The 15,551-nt window shown below is 49.2% G+C and overlaps 2 protein-coding genes across 15 annotated transcripts in view; one reads left to right on the forward strand and one right to left on the reverse strand.

The window, feature by feature from the left end:
• NRDC (nardilysin convertase) overlaps positions 1-2,735 on the forward strand; it is a 67,448-nt gene extending 64,713 nt beyond the window's left edge. Inside the window, 10 exon segments of the mRNA XM_074221454.1 lie at positions 31-193; positions 421-452; positions 557-695; positions 1,153-1,200; positions 1,304-1,356; positions 1,483-1,566; positions 1,834-1,924; positions 2,082-2,198; positions 2,336-2,425; positions 2,513-2,735. Of these exon segments, the coding sequence (XP_074077555.1) occupies positions 31-193; positions 421-452; positions 557-695; positions 1,153-1,200; positions 1,304-1,356; positions 1,483-1,566; positions 1,834-1,924; positions 2,082-2,198; positions 2,336-2,425; positions 2,513-2,713 (1,018 nt within the window). The 3' untranslated portion in view covers positions 2,714-2,735.
• Positions 2,736-3,522: 787 nt separating this feature from the next.
• The window catches only part of OSBPL9 (oxysterol binding protein like 9), a 136,321-nt gene continuing 124,292 nt past the window's right edge, over positions 3,523-15,551 (reverse strand). For 9 of the 14 annotated variants that reach the window (XM_074221457.1, XM_074221459.1, XM_074221463.1 and 6 more), the window contains 14 exons: positions 13,973-14,132; positions 11,197-11,259; positions 8,225-8,337; positions 8,019-8,137; positions 7,328-7,413; positions 5,970-6,141; positions 5,560-5,644; positions 5,030-5,140; positions 4,886-4,949; positions 4,661-4,801; positions 4,473-4,551; positions 4,260-4,351; positions 3,859-3,994; positions 3,523-3,775 (listed from right to left, as the gene is read on the reverse strand). In XM_074221457.1, the coding sequence (XP_074077558.1) occupies positions 3,701-3,775; positions 3,859-3,994; positions 4,260-4,351; positions 4,473-4,551; positions 4,661-4,801; positions 4,886-4,949; positions 5,030-5,140; positions 5,560-5,644; positions 5,970-6,141; positions 7,328-7,413; positions 8,019-8,137; positions 8,225-8,337; positions 11,197-11,259; positions 13,973-14,132 (1,496 nt within the window). In that variant the 3' untranslated portion in view covers positions 3,523-3,700. The remainder of the gene's footprint in view (positions 3,776-3,858; positions 3,995-4,259; positions 4,352-4,472; positions 4,552-4,660; positions 4,802-4,885; positions 4,950-5,029; positions 5,141-5,559; positions 5,645-5,969; positions 6,142-7,327; positions 7,414-8,018; positions 8,138-8,224; positions 8,338-11,196; positions 11,260-13,972; positions 14,133-15,551) is intronic. The other 5 variants (XM_074221469.1, XM_074221465.1, XM_074221464.1 and 2 more) reach the window with 1 other exon arrangement.

The following is a 15,551-nucleotide window of genomic DNA, read 5'->3' on the forward strand; positions in this document are numbered from 1 at the left end:
CGGCACCTTTACTCTCCTTCCTTTCCCCAGAGATGTGCGGCTCTTGATATTGGAGTACTCGCGATGGTCCATGATTGACAAGTACCAGGCCCTGATGCGGGGCTTCACCATGGAGGCGCTGCTCAACTTTGTGAAGGAGTTCAAGTCCCAGCTCTTTGTGGAGGGCCTGGTGCAAGGGAACTTCACCAGCAAAGTGAGTGTCCTTGGGCCGTGCCCACCCGCCTCGGTGCCCTGCACCCCAGGGATGTGCCAGGCTTGCCGACGGCACCTCTGACACACCAGGCACCCATCTTGTAGTGTCCCCAGAGGGCCCATGTCTAGTGGAACGGGGTGGGGGGGGAGCTGGTGGGGTGCATCCCTGAGGGGCCCAGGTCGGGGACTGGGAGCAAATCTCACTGGCCCTCATTCTCCCCCTCCTAGGAGTCCATGGACTTTGTGAAGTATGTGGTTGAGTGAGTATCTCTGGCACCTGGGGGAAGGGGTGCACAGCAGGCCTGGCTGTGGGGGGGGGGGGGCGGGGGGGGGCTGGAGACTCATCAGCAACCTCGTCCTCTAGCAAGCTGGATTTCAAACCTCTGGAGAAGGAGATCCCTGTTCAGTTCCAAGTAGTCGAGCTGCCCAGCGCCCACCACATGTGCAAAGTGAGGGCCCTTAACAAAGGAGATGCCAACTCGGAAGTCACAGTTTACTACCAGGTCAGTCCCTGGGGGGGTCACCCAGAGAGGCCAAGGTCCGCAACTTGGACTTAAGGGAGCCAAGAAGACCATGGGCTGAGGGAGGAGGGGGCCTGGATGCTGCTGCTGCTCTGAGGGCAGAGTGTGGAGACCCAAGAGGGTGGGAGAAGGAAGCAGCTGAAACATGGCAGGGACTGGGCAGCTTCCATTGCCACCGGAGGATGTCCAGTGCTCTAAGCTTAGTGAGCAGAGAGGGGTGCGGTCTTGGGGGGGCAGCCATGGAGGACCAAGCCATCGTTCTGGCATCCGGCGCCAGCTTAAGGGCTTCCTGGCTCACACCCCAAGAGACCCCGCCCCTGCTCTGCCCCATTGCTTTCCTGCTGCCCAGCCCCACTTGGTCAGGGAGGAGCTGCCTCTGGCGTGCAGCAGGGACACAGGTGCTGAAATCTGGAGGGGTCTAACAAAGCTCTCTTTTCAGTCGGGGGCCCGAAGCCTGAAGGAGTACACCCTCATGGAGCTGCTGGTGGTGAGTCCAAGACCACCCAGGGGCCAGGAGGTTGGGCACCTGGATGATGGGTGGGGGGCAGTGGGTGGGCCAGCCTCTCTGAGGGTCTCATGTTGAATCACAGATGCACATGGAGGAGCCTTGCTTTGACTTCCTTCGAACCAAGCAGACTCTTGGGTGAGTGGAGGTTCTGGGACAGGGGAAGGCTTTGGGGGAGGGGCGCCGCCACCTTCGTGGTGAGCGTGCGTACGTGTCCTGGTGTGGGGCATCTTGGACCCTGATGAAGGCTTCTCCTTGGTGCAGGTACCACGTCTATCCAACCTGCAGGAACACATCAGGGATTCTGGGCTTCTCTGTCACTGTAGGGACTCAGGCCACCAAGTTCAAGTAAGTGGGCAATAGGGCCAGGGGTTCCTGGTGCGCTCTATCCCGGGTGGGCCTGGGGCTACCTGTCTCCAAGCGTGGGTTAGGCCAGAGTGCCGGCCTCAGGGGTCAGAGGTCTCCCTTAGCACCAGGCTGAGCCCACTTCCTGCTGCTTTATCAAGTGAGCAGAGGCCTTGGGCTCATGGGCCTGGAGCCCCGACTCCATCCTCGAGTCCCTTCAGGCCCCAGATCTTGAATCTGAAGGTCGGCTTTGTTTCTGAAACATTTTAGTTCTGAAATTGTTGATAAGAAAATAGAGGAATTTCTTGCTTCTTTTGAAGAAAGGATGGAGAACTTAACAGAAGAGGCTTTTAATACTCAGGTAATTGGGGTCCCATCCACGGCCTGGGCAAGTCTCCTTCACCCCCCCTGGGCCTCTGTGGGCTGAACCAGTCCTCATTTAGGGTCTGGTGCCGCAGAGCCCCAAAACTTCCCAGCTGGCTGGGAGCTGGGGTCAGGTGCATGTGTGCTCGCCACAGGTCATAGCTCTGATCAAGCTGAAGGAGTGTGAGGACACACACCTGGGAGAGGAGGTGGACCGCAACTGGAACGAAGTAGTAACTCAGCAGTATCTCTTTGATCGCCTGGCCCACGAGGTGAGCAGAAGCTACTTCTGGGCCTCAGCTTGGTGGGTGGTCTCAGGGAGAGGTGGGGTCTGGAACCTTCCAGACCCACCACTCCTGGCCCATTCAATTGAATTCTTTCCACCTTTCTCTCTTTCCTCCCCTGGAAGATTCAAGCTCTCAAGTCTTTCTCCAAAGTAGACCTGGTGAACTGGTTCAAGTCTCACAGAGGAAGCGACAGCAAAATAGTCAGTGTGCATGTGAGTACTGAAGCCCTCATGTGCCACTCCCCCCCCCTCCCAATTTTTTTTTTTAGCCTAAGCTATTCCTGCTGTTGTCCCTTTCAGGTTGTTGGCTATGGACAATACGAGACAGAAGATGATGGTTCCGCTACCTGTGACTCTTCCAACTCCTTCTATGATGAAGTGGCTCAACTGACCTATTTGCCAACCTCTCCTCTCCTGGCAGATTCCACCATCCCCATCACCGATATCAGGGCTTTCACATCAACTCTTAACCTTCTCCCCTACCATAAAATAGTCAAATAAACTGCAATCTCTTTGGTCTGAAGTGGTGTGCAATTTGGTGTGCAATTTGAAATGTGTTTTTTAAATACCACTACTGGAATTGTGGAAGAACGACGCTGTTTTTAAATACAGCCCTTTATTTGTTTTTGGTTCTTTTTACCTTTAATTGGTTGTCCGTTTTTAAACAATTAGAATTTTCTAGACCTGATGGCTTTGCTATGTGGGTGACATTTTCATGTAAAATTATGTTGGGACGTATGAAGGTCAAGTCCCAGCTCTGTCCAACTGGGCTGATGGCCAAAGGGTCCAGGGTTCAGAGAAAATAAACACAAAAAAGGTTTGGAAAATCACTTTATGAAGCCTTAAGATGCTGCCCATAGTGAAATTAAAATATAGCCAAGGGTTAGCTATATATAGTTCAATTTAAAAATAAAAATACAGAAATTATTTTGAGATAATGAAATGATAAAACATTTTGATTTTTTGATTTTATAATTTGCTAAATTTTCTAATAAACTGTTCATCCAAAGGAATCTCTATTTACAGATGTAAAGAATAGTAAGTGAAGACTTCCATTATGTATATTTATATATTTATATATGTGTGTGTGTCTGTGTGTATATATTTATATAGCTAGGGAGAACCCAAGAGAGTGTGTAAGACCTGTCCTGTACCTTGGCAGTGGCACGAGAGTGATTGCTAGTGTGAGCGTGTGTGACTGACACACACACACACACACACACACACAGCTTGAGCCGTGAGGAGAAATGTTTTCAAAGCTTGAATGGATTCTTAAAACTGAAGTCGAGCTCTAGCGACTGCCGACAGAGTCAAGGAAATGTGTCCTGCTTTAATTGTTCACCTGCATCATCAGTAAGTCCAGTATCCCTGAGATAGGAACCACTGCAAAGAGGAGGGAGGCTCCCCCCAAAGCCACGGGGGCAAGGGCAAAGGCGGTGGCGGCAGCGGGCTGGGCACGGAGGATGCGTGCCCTCCGCTCCTCCGACGTTAATGCTTGCTGGCCCCGAGGCGCTTCAGTAATGGCTCGTCATAGACCCAGCACTCCCCATCTTCATGAAATAACTACAAGGGAAAGGGAAAAGGAAAACCATCACAAGCTTGTTTCCAGGGCACGAGCCCGCCCCGAGGAGGGGAAGGTGGCTCACCCTGGTCTCCCACTGGATGTCCTTCTCCTTGCGCTCCCGTGCCTCAGCTCTCTGCCGCTCCTCCAGTCTGTGCTTCGCCTCAGTGGCTGCGTCGATGTCTCTGATTTTTAAGTTGTAGGTGACGTCCTTCCAGAGGCTGCAGAGAGAGGAGGGGCCTAGAGTGCGCCCTGGGCAAGGGAGCCAGCTACCCGCCCCCATGGGGGGTCCCACCCTGAGGTGTCCTGTCTTGACCAGGCTGTGGCCAGAGCCCAAGAGTAGTTGGGGGGAGGAAGAGTAAATCTGTCCATCTGTCCAGCAGTGTCCAGACCCTCCTGGGTGGGTCCACACTGCCCCACTCTTCCTTCTGAGGTGCTCAGTGCCCCCTCCCCGCACAGAGCCTGTGGTGGCGGGAGCCCCCTTACCAGCGGGACTCATACTCGTTCTGGTCTTCCAGCTTCCTCACTTTTTTCTTGATTATAGGCATCTTCTTGGTATCAATGAAGACCGCATTCTCCTGGAGAATAGAGACACTCCTAGCCCACTGCCAGCCCCCCTCCCCAAGATCTCTCAAAGGCAGGGACCCCGGGGACCCCAGGCTCCTGGGCTATGGGGGGGGAACTTGTTGAGTACTTTACCCCTGTGGCAAACTTGGCATACATGACGCCGTTCCACTCCCCTTCAATTGAACAGAAGGACTTCTTGTCATTGGGAGGGCTAAAGACAAAGACACCAGGTGAGTCACGGGCGAGGCCCCACAGAGCCCGAGGTGGGAGAGACTCAGATGATGGGGTGAGTGTTTATGGGGGGCAGGTGAGACACGCACAAGATTTCGGCTGTGATGCGGTGCTTCTTGCCCCCATAGAAGGGCTTCGTGTGGAAGACGATGCTGGCGCTGTAGCCGGTCTTGGAGCAGCTGATGCTGCATTCTCCGCCCAGCTCGACCCAGGGGACTGTGAGAATAGACCTGCCAGAGAAACCCCAAAGGGTCAGGATGCGCCCTGCGCGGGGGCGCCGGGCTGTGGGGGGGCAGAAGGAGGCATGTACTTGCCTTCCATAGCCATTGGGGAAGGTGAGAATGTAGTGCTCGTCGTGATCCAGACAAGAGACGCAGCCTGTGGAGACAGGAAAAGCCGATGAGGCTGGGGGTGTCCAACAGAAAAGCCAGTGAAAGGGGCCTGGGGTGGGGCCTCACCTTGTCCTATGTTGTGTACCCCGATGGACATCCCCAAGAATTTGGACTTGGTCCAGATGTGGGCATTGAACTGGATCCGCTTGCTGAAGCACTCGGCATAGAAAGCTGAAACTGAGAAGGGACATTTCTGGTCAGAGCCTGGGGGTCCCAGGCTGGCCTTGCACGCCGCCACCACTGGCCCCAAGAGCTGGCCCCATCGCCTTGGTCCAGAGATGGCTGGCCAGTCAGTCCATCTGCCCCACAACAGGTAAGGAAACTTCACTGATACCAAGTGGCCAGCCCCTACCCCCCTGCCAATCTCTAGTGAGCTGGACCCAGACAAGAGGAAGACCCCAGGCTGCCAGAGGTCTGGGTCCCTCGACCCGCTCCCTTGGCATTGTCCTGTGTTATCTGTCCAAGTCTGTCACTGATTCTCAGGGGCCTTAAAGGAGACACCCCCACCTGGGAAAGGGGTCACTGACTGGGGGCCATGGAGCTATAGGGCCAGGCCTTCCAGAGTGAGGAAGGTCCCAGAAACAGCTGGCACTTACTGGGTGGGTGATGGGAGACCTGTTCTGCCACAAACGTCACACAGTTTTTGGAGCCCCAGGGCACGGGGCCCTCAGACATCGGCTCCTGCCAACAAAAGCACAACAGACACCGAGGCCGTCACTGCTGGGGCCTTCTGTCTGGACCCTCCTCTATGATGAGGCCCAGGGGCTCCTTGCTTCTGGACCCCTCTCAGTACACAAGACCAACAGCCAGAGTCACAACATGATAGCTTGGGCTGTTCTGGGGTCCCCAGAAGCCATCCTGAACCCCAAAGATGCCTCAGCTGAATCTCTGGTCTAAAATGAGAGGAGGGGGAAGCTAGTGCCACACAAGGGCCTGGCTCCCAAGGGAGGCCTTCCTTTCTTGCGGGGGGTTGGGGCCCAGATCCAGGCTTGGTCCCAGGGCTCACCGCATTCTCTTCGTTTTCCATGGGCAGTGTCCAGTGGCATTGAAAGATCTCACCCAGAATGGGATTGTAAGGCTTTTTAGCCACAGACCCTTTCCTTCCTGCATGGAAGGCAGAAAGGTACCATCTTACGACCTGCACCATCCGGTCCTTGGGGTCCTTCTGGTCACTGATGCTGGAAAGGAGAGAAGCTGACATCAGCGGTGGGTTCGGGGGCACCTGGATCTGGAGGACCACGTTGGGGAGCAGCAGCAGCACAGACCTGTGGCTGCTCGTCCTTCAACCACAGACAATCTCACTGCTTGGGGATCTTGGGGCCAGACTTTGAGGTGTCCACAATGTTTCCTGTCTCTCTGGGGTCTTGTAGCCAGACAGGGGAACCTGCAGCTTACATGCAGGCCACGGGGTACCCTGAACATAGAGGTTGCCTGGGGGGGCTGAAAACCTGAGGACCTGATGCCAGTATGGGGCCACACCGTGAAATGGGACCAAGAATCCAAGACCTGGGGCCATGGAGGAAAGCATCCCGTGAGCTGGGACAGGTCCGCCATCTGCACTGTTGCCATCACTGCCCCTGAGTTGGTGGGTGGGACACGGGGATGCATTTTAAGGACCTGGAAAATGGTTCAGACCAGGAGAGGCTGATGGAGATGGAGGAGACTGCAGAGCAGAAGATGACCAGGATGTCTGGGAAGGCGGGACCCTCAGTGACTTGGGGAGGGAAGGCTCCAGTGAGAAAGCCAGGGCAAGGCCAATGCTGCCAAGGCAACTCAACTATCCAACGTCATTTTCCAAATGTAACCAGGAAAGGTGAGAAGTGGAAGAGGCTGGAAGGGGAGTCCCAGAGCAATGGGAAGACCCGAGTTCAGATCCTTGCTCCCGAGAAGCAAGACCTGGGTGAACTTGGCTCAACTGTGTTACACTTAAAGTTCAGTTGTGTTGGACTCCTTTGACCTCGTTCTTGTCAAAGAGTCTGGACTGTTTGCTGTTTCTGACTCAGTTCACCTGACAGATGAGGAAACTTGAGGGAAACAGGGTCACACAGCTACTAAGTCTCTTAAGGCTGGATTAGAAGTCAGATCCTTCCGGTTTCAGGCCTGGTGCCCCACCACCCACCCTTCAGGGTCCTAAACACCTGGTAAAGCGTCCCACATACAACCAGTGTTTAAGAAATGCCCTTGGGCAGCCAGGTAGCGCAGTGGATAAAGCACTGGCCTTGGAGTCAGGAGTACCTGGGTTCAAATCCGGTCTCAGACACTTAATAATTACCAAACTGTGTGGCCTTGGGCAAGCCACTTAATCCCATTTGCCTTGCAAAAACCTAAAACCCAAAAAAAAAAAAAAATTGCCCTGGAGCATACCTCACAAACAAATCTGGATGTGCAAAGAAGTCAGCATACATTTCCAGAAGCGATCTTCTTTCAAGAATAAATGTTGGGAGAACCACCTGAGGAAGACACACAGCAGAGCTCTGAGCACCGGTCTCTGCCATGTGCACACACATACATGCAACACTCCTTTGTTAAGCAGATGGCACCATGGCCAGGGTCTACATGGACTTTTATGGTAAGAGGAAGGAACCATGCATTGCCCAGCTATGTCAGGTGTGTGAGAAGTGGGCCAGAGGCATCAGCCCAGAAAACCCAGGGGGAAGAGCTCAAGGGCTGGGAGGCTTCTTGGGGTGGGGGCACCACCCAAGAGGTGGTAAGGTTTGTGCCTAGTGGTCCCCATGCCCAGAAGGCTCTTCCTCCTCCTCCTGATATCTTATCTTATACTCAATTGTTTGGGTGCTGAGTCCCCATTCAATGGGAGGCTCCCCAAGAGCCGAAACTGTTGTCTGATGTACATGCCACCACGCCTGGTCAATCTGAGCTGAATCAGTGGCTGGACTGGATAGTCAGTCTTTCCTTCTGCTATCAGTCCCCCCCCCTTCTTGCCTCTGGTATGTTGTCCGATCAATAGTTTAAAACCCAGGCACACCTTTCTTGTCCCCCCCCCCCCCACAGGACATGCAGGAAGTGCCTAATCAGTATCTGTTGGCACGTGCCTCACCTTGGTCAGATCCATGCCCAGCCTAACCTGGGACAGGAGGTGCATGATGACACTCTTGTGCTCTTCCACGGAACCAGCCTCGCCATCATCATCTCGGTCATCATGAGAGTCGAACAGATCTGGAAAGCCAACCCAGCTCACTACGGGCTCCATGTCCCAGGGTCAGAGCCTGACCTTGAGACATCCCTCAGCAGAGGTCCACTTACCGGCATCACTCATCCCATTAGAGATGGAGGAAATTAGGGAGTCTGTGGTGTCGGGGCGCTTGAGACTGTTCCCTGAACTGCTGTGGGTTAAGACTGAGGCCGATCCAGAGGAACTAAAAGAAAACAAGCTCTTTTAACCATGCTTCCAGGGAGCCATGACCCTGGATCCTGCCACCCGCTCATTAGGGAAGAGCCTCAGCCGATCATGCTGGCATCAGCCGCCCCACCATCATGAAGTCTGCCCAGACAAAATCACTGGGAGAAAGGAAAACTCATGAAATGACATGAGAATGACACATTTATGAAGCTTTTTCAGCATCTGACGAGTTGACACTCCACAGCCCCGGGGAGTCAGATGGCCTGATTCTGGCCGTCTCATTTGGGCTGCGCCATCATTTCTCTGGTGATGACGATCAACCACCCTGGCATCTTTATCCAGATACTGAGCAGTGAGCAGTGAGAGCCCCTGTGGCTGCACTAAAACTTTCATCATCCAACCATTACTATTTCTTTTTCTTTTTTTGCAAGACAAATGGGGTTAAGTGGCCTGCCCAAGGCCACACAGCTAGGTAATTAAATCTCTGAGACTGGATTTGAACTCAGGTACTCCTGAGTCTAGGACCGGCGCTCTATCCACTGTGCCGCCTAGCCACCCCTAACCATTACTATTTCAACATTGACGGCTGAGTTTGGATCCTGCCTCAGTTTCCCCCTCTGTAATCTGAGGGTTACACTAAAAACTGGTACCTAGAGAAGTTGTGAGGACTGAGATGACTTATCAACTGCTCTTCCTATCCTTTCTATTAAGAAGTAGATCCCACGGCTGGCAGCCCCTTCTCCACACGAGCTGGGAGGTTTTGCTCGCCCAGCTCAGCCCCTCACTCAGAGCTGACCTAGACCTAGAAGAGGGCCCTGGAGATGACAGAGCTCATGCAGGCCAGAAGACAAGGGGAAAAGCTCTCGAGTCACAGGAGGTCCGAGAGTCTGCGATGATGCCACCGAGTATAGTCAGTAAACACTGAGTGCCTACTATGTTGTTGGATCCTGTGCTGAGTGCTGGAATGGAGGAAGAAAATAGTCCCCCTGTCCCCAAGGGGAGACCCACAGACAAGTGGAGATGAGTAGAGGCCTGAGGCAGCTCCCTCCACAGGGGTGAGGGGAGAGAAGGTGGAGAGGACCTAGACATAGCCATCTCTAAGGGATGGATCAACTGGTCAGCTCAAGCCAAGGTTGTGATGTGTGCTATGAGAGGGTCCACAACTGAAAATAAATGCTACAAAGCCCAAGAATAAGCAATCCTAAAAATGACAGCAGAGGATGCTTCTTCCTCTTCCCTCTGCTTCACAGAGGTGTGTGAGGAGGGTGATCAGGGTTTTAAAAAATGTATTGACTGGTTTTATTGATTTCACCTTTTCTTTTTAAAAAAGGAATTAATAATGTAAAACAAAGAAGAGACGCCTGCCCAAACTTCTCTTCTATAGGAAGGAGAGGTCCCTTCTCAACGTTCCCCTCATTTCCACTGTTAGTGAAATCTCCCCTTGCTTCTAGGTCATCATCATTGCTAAGACAGGCCCGGAGGGGGCTCCTATTGACCCCCTGCTCTGACCTGCCTTAGATGGACCTCTGAGTCCAGACACATGGAAGACAGTAAAGAGCCTATCAGGAAGGAACCCCTGGCTTGCAAAGGGTTCACAGGAAAGACAAGACAAGCAACTATCAGGGTCTAAATTGCTTCAGGATGATTGGTCCAGAAGGGATGGGAGAGGCCCAGGAATGAGATTCTGAAGACACAAAGGGAAATTATTTCCTTCTTATAGACTCACTAAAACATTAACAGAAATTTTCAGAGGACACAGATGACCTGGATCTTAGCAAGGCCTTAGGGAAAGTATTTCATGCTACTCTGGTGAAGATCATGGCAGAGAAATGGATGAGGTGAGAGAACAATCAGATGAATCCCTAGAGGCTCAGCCGGCTGGCCAGCCTCCTGGGTCAACATTTAGGGAGCGGGTTGGTTCCAATGGAAGCCCTCTTGGATTATTAATAGATCAATGACCTGATGATGGCACTGATGGCCTTCTCATCATATCTGTAGATGACACCAACCTGGGAGGGAAAGCCAGCAGAGTAGAAGGCAAAGTCAGAATCCAAAAGGTCTTAACAAGCTAGAGCCTTGGTGGGGGGAGATTCAAATATGAAATTTAATGAGATCAAATCTAAAGGTCCTGCTCTTGGGTACAAAAAATAAACATAAATACAATCGTGGAAGCATTAAGTTTCTGAAAAAAAGATCTACAGGTCTGAATGGACTTGAAAAGTCAATGACTCAACAATGTGATGTAGGAACCATATATATGTTAAAGCCATCTTTGACTGCATTAATGAAGAGGGAATAGAACTTCCAAGAATTGGGGTGTGTGTGTGTGTGTGTGTGTGTGTGTGTGTGTGTGTGAGAAACACCATCTCATTGTCCTCTCTCTTTACCTAGAGTACTTTGTTCAGTTTTGGAAAGAGGAAATCATTAAACAAAGTTATAAATTAGAGGAGCAACTATGGTAATGATGATGAAGGACCTTGAAGGATGGGTTGGGCATGTTTAGCTGGGAAGAGATGACAGCTATCTTTATATCTCTGAAGGGTCCTCAGGCCCACAAAGGTTCTGATTGTTCTCCCTGGCCTCAGGGAGAACCAGGAGCAAATGGGGGAAGCTGCAAAGAGGCAAAAATTGGGCTGGACATTAGGCTATTTCCAAATCAGAAATGTCTCCAAGTGGAATGAGTTCCACGTGAAAAATGCATGGCAGCCTCTTTCTCTTTGGAGGTCCTCAAGAAACCATTCATAAGGGATATTAGAGTATGGGCTACATGTATAGATAGGATGGATTAGATGGTTTGTCTCAGTCTCTTCCAACTCTCAAATTTTGATTCTATGAAGAGAATGTAGATTTAAAAAGTAAAACTAGCAAAACCCACTGTTCAAAGTTCTTTGTACTGTCCTCTTCACCATTCTTGAAAAGTTTGATGGATTGCTGATTTCTAGATAAAATAGAATTTAAAAAAGAAAACAGAATCAGTCTGTTTGGGATCAAGATATAAGATATATGAATTTCCAAAAAAACCTTTGAACTTATTGGTAACCAAGCAAACATTGTAAAGTACTGGCCTAAATCATTTCAACATGTAGCAGAAGGGAGCTCCAGCTCTATCATTTCACAACTGACAGAGCTGTAGAGAAAAGGTTCAGTGGACTCACTTTTTAAATAGTTTATTGACTCTACTTTCAACAGACTTGGCTTCCTTTGTAATCCTAGGTATTTTATTTGAGACATTTCAAAGCAGGATTCTAAGAAGAGGCCCAAGGGCTCCCACAGAATGCTGTCCAAGAGGTCTGGGACACCAAAAAGTTGAAGTCCTGGCAGAGAAAATACAAACTACCACTGCGCTGAGCAGCTATCCATCCCCCACCCCGAACTATGTCTTGGTAAAGTAAAATAATGTCCTAAAAGACTCTTCCTTTGTAAAAAAATAGTTTAATTTTCAGTTCTACATTTTTCTGCTCCCTTCACCCACTCCCCAAACCACCGAGAAGGCAAGAAAAATAAGCTTCTCTTCCTAGAAGGGGTTTCCTAATCATATACCCTAATCATGCCATCTAGAGTCCTCAAAAAACATTAAACCAGGAAGTGTGCTTGCCAAAGGTCCTGGTCATGTGAGAAAAGAGTTCAACTACAGTGGGTCCAGTGGTGCCCCACATGTTACTTATACAGATGACATTGTGTCACATGTATATCTAGACCCAGAACCTGACAGGGGCTCCTGGAAGAGTGGGGGAGGGGGAAACAACAAACTGCTACTTCTGATTCTGCTGAGCAGAATCCTTGTAGTTTAACATCTATGATTTCACAGTCAGGAGCCATTAGATAAATTACCTGTTGCTAGTCATCAATCAAAGCAAATTTACATAGGATCAAATTTACATTTTATGTATCATATATGGTACATTGATCTGAGTAGCAGCCGATATTCAGGTAACACTGCTCGTCTATATGCCCAAAGAATAAGGCTAGTGACAAGATGACATGTAGTTACCCCAGAAATTCTAAGTGCTTTCTGTTGGAATTAAAAAGTCCATAAAAGGGGTAGCTAGGTGGCACAGTGGATAGAGCACTGGCCCTGGAGTCAGGAGGACCTGGGATCAAATCCGGCCTCAGACACTTAATAATTACCTAGCTGTGTGGCCTTGGGCAAGCCACTTAACCCTGTTGCCATACAAAAAAAAAAGAAAAGTACTGACTTACAATATATGATAATCTATTACAGTAAAAACAAGTGTGTGGAACATGCAAACAAGCGATGGTTGGAAGGAAAAATTAATCTCTATGTTAGGAATAAAATTCTTCCCTCTTCCTTTTTTTTTCCTGCAGAAGAGACTTGAGAAAGGATCACTAGATTCCCCTACAATATAGCTGTTTGCATGAATTGTGCTAAATCAAAAAAGTATAGGAAAAAAATGGCACATGGTGATCTAAGGGATGAAGAGTGTGCCCTGACCAGATTGTGACCTAAAGAGACTAGCCACAAGCAAAGATCCTTACAAGAGACAAGTGGATGAGCTGGGCCCAGAGGTGAAGGAGAGGAAGAGAAGGGCTTGGGAAACGTTTAACGAAGTACAAAAATGAGCCCAAGTTCCCTTGGAAACAAAGACCTAGCTTTTTCATACCAACATTCTATCAATTTTGCTGAAGGACAGTGTAGCTGGTGCAACATGAGACACAACAACTAGTCCTTGAAGAAATGGCCTCCACCCACAGGGCCATGATCAGGGCCAGGTCTGCTCATCTGATTTTCAGAAACTGCCAAGCCTGGAGGACTCTCTACTGAAGGCTAATGTGATCAAGGTCAATTTTCAAGTTCATCTGAAAAACTGATGACCACTAGTTGGCATTTAACAGAGAAAGTATTACAAATCCCAGCTGTAAAATCATCTGAGGACCCTCAGAGGCCAGCCAGTTGAGAGCCTATACCAACCCCAAATCTCCCCCCCCCCCCACCAACTCCAACACTCAGTGGTTTGACCTCCCCTTACAGTTCCCCCTGATAGGCGATTTATTTTCTTATCAAATTATTCCAAGCCATACTTGGGCAGCTCTCTTACTTATTCAGAAAGTTTTTCTAATTGCAAAATTGCTTCTACAACTCCTAATGACCCTCTCCTTCCATCTAGCTTTGCTCTTTGGGGCTGAGCAAAACATATGTCTATGTCCCTTTCCTAACACAAGACAAGACATAATTTCTGGCGTGAAGTCAGAAAGCCCTAGCTCTCCTATTCTCCAGGATGGTGGCTTCCTTTGTGATCTTGGGCATCACCTGGACTTCTCTGACACTTCAGTTTCCACAACTGCAAAATGAAACTATGACCCCAATTCTCTCTCCACACCTCACAGCTGTGAGGAAGACATGGTGGAGGTCAAGGGAGGTCCTCACCAGAGATCCATGTTATCAGTCAAGGGCCAGGAGCTTGACTAAGAAGTCCAGTTCCTTCTAACCTCCCTGGCACCTGAAGGGACTGTTCTTTATCTAATTTGGATTACTTTTGTAAGCCCATAATGCTGTAGGATTAAATAAATTCAGCCTAAAGTAGTTCACTATTCTACAACAAACTGTCAAATTCCAAGAAATCCTTCAAGGATCCACATATTTAAAACTAAGTCAGCCACCTCATGGCCCCCTCCTCTTCACTTCTACTTACTCTATGAAACGCTTTGGGGACGAGCTGCTTTGATGGAATTCATCAGCATCATAGAATTCATCTTCACTGCTGGAATAAGAAAATTCTGGGACCGTGTTTGGAGATAAGTTGACGTGGCTTGGAGATGTCAGACTGCTACTAGGGGCTGAATGTCCGCTTCCTGGGGAGTGAAAAATGCTGAGTTAGGACAATTGTACAAGGCCTGAGACTGAGCAAAGAAGAAAGTAATGAGATGGATCGTGTATACATAAAATTAGAATGAAAAGTCCACAGCTTCCCCCGGCCCCATGGCTCAGAGCACAGTTCACAATGGCATCGATGAATACTCAAAAAATCAAAGATTAACCTGTCTTTCAGTTATAGGAAAGCTGATCTTTCAATCCAAGCAAGCAAGTAAAAATTTGCTGTCTTAAGAGTATCAGCTTAAAGTTCCAAGCTTTCATTTCATATGCAGTTTTAAATGATTAAAAAAGAGGACAAGTTATACCAAAGGAAATGTAAAGTGGGAGTTCTGTGGCACTCTGCAAGTTAAAGCTGAGAATTATGTCGAGAATAACATTTATTAATTAAACTAAAGGTTTCTCAGCATAATCATAGTCCCTGACCCTAAGAAACCACAGGAATGTAAAAATGCCAAACCAAAGTAGCCACCATAAAACCCCACCCATCTTCACCCACAATTTGAAGCCACCACCTATGAAAGGAATGAGGTATAAGAAGAAAACAAGAAGCCATTAATGGTCATGCCCCAAACCAGGGTCACCAGGGACAAAGGGACTGGTCAGGATAGAGCCTCCATCTCTCAAAGAGGATGGGAAGACCACAGTCATTCCCTAAGCAAAATGCTTAGTGTGTTTCTTTCATAGAGAATTCTCAGAATGACTAGGAAAAGCCAAGCACGTCCCTATTTCTGAAACTGATCTGTACTCTGCTGCTGAGGCTCTCAAGACCGGGCCAGAACAATTCACAATCACTCAAACCCAGAGGCTGTGGCTCCCGAGGACCCAGACATGCCTTGGGGTTTTTCGTCTGGAGCACCAGCTCTTCACCCTTAGCTTCATGAAGATCATTTCTTTTTGTTCTTCCTTCCTTCCTTTTTTTTTTAAAGTTTTTTCAAGGCAATGGGGTTAAGTGGCTTGCCCAAGGCTACACAGCCAGGTAATTATTAAGTGTCTGAGGCTGGATTTGAACCCAGGTCCTCCTGACTCCAGGGCCGGTGCTTTATCCACTGCGCCACCTAGCCGTGCCAGGAAGGTCATTTGTTTTAGGCCACAGTTATGAGGATCTTCTTAAAACATTAAAAAATCATAAATCCCATGAAAGAGAGGTGAGTAATTGAAAATTCCATCTCCAATGCAAACCCCATGTGTTCAGAACTAAAAGGTCTCTTATAAATTAAGAACTTTGAGAAATCTTTCTTTCCAAAGGTGAGGTCAGACAGAACCTTAAAATCATCAAAGTATTTATCATAGGTAAAAATCATTGCCCAAAGACTGAACTAGGTCAAGTGACTTATACTTGGGGGTTAAGTGACCTGAATTTTCCTGTTTGCTAATGACGTTCCTCACATACTTTAAAT

This window comes from Macrotis lagotis, chromosome 2 (assembly GCF_037893015.1).
Source record: "Macrotis lagotis isolate mMagLag1 chromosome 2, bilby.v1.9.chrom.fasta, whole genome shotgun sequence".
Lineage (NCBI taxonomy): Eukaryota > Metazoa > Chordata > Mammalia > Peramelemorphia > Peramelidae > Macrotis > Macrotis lagotis.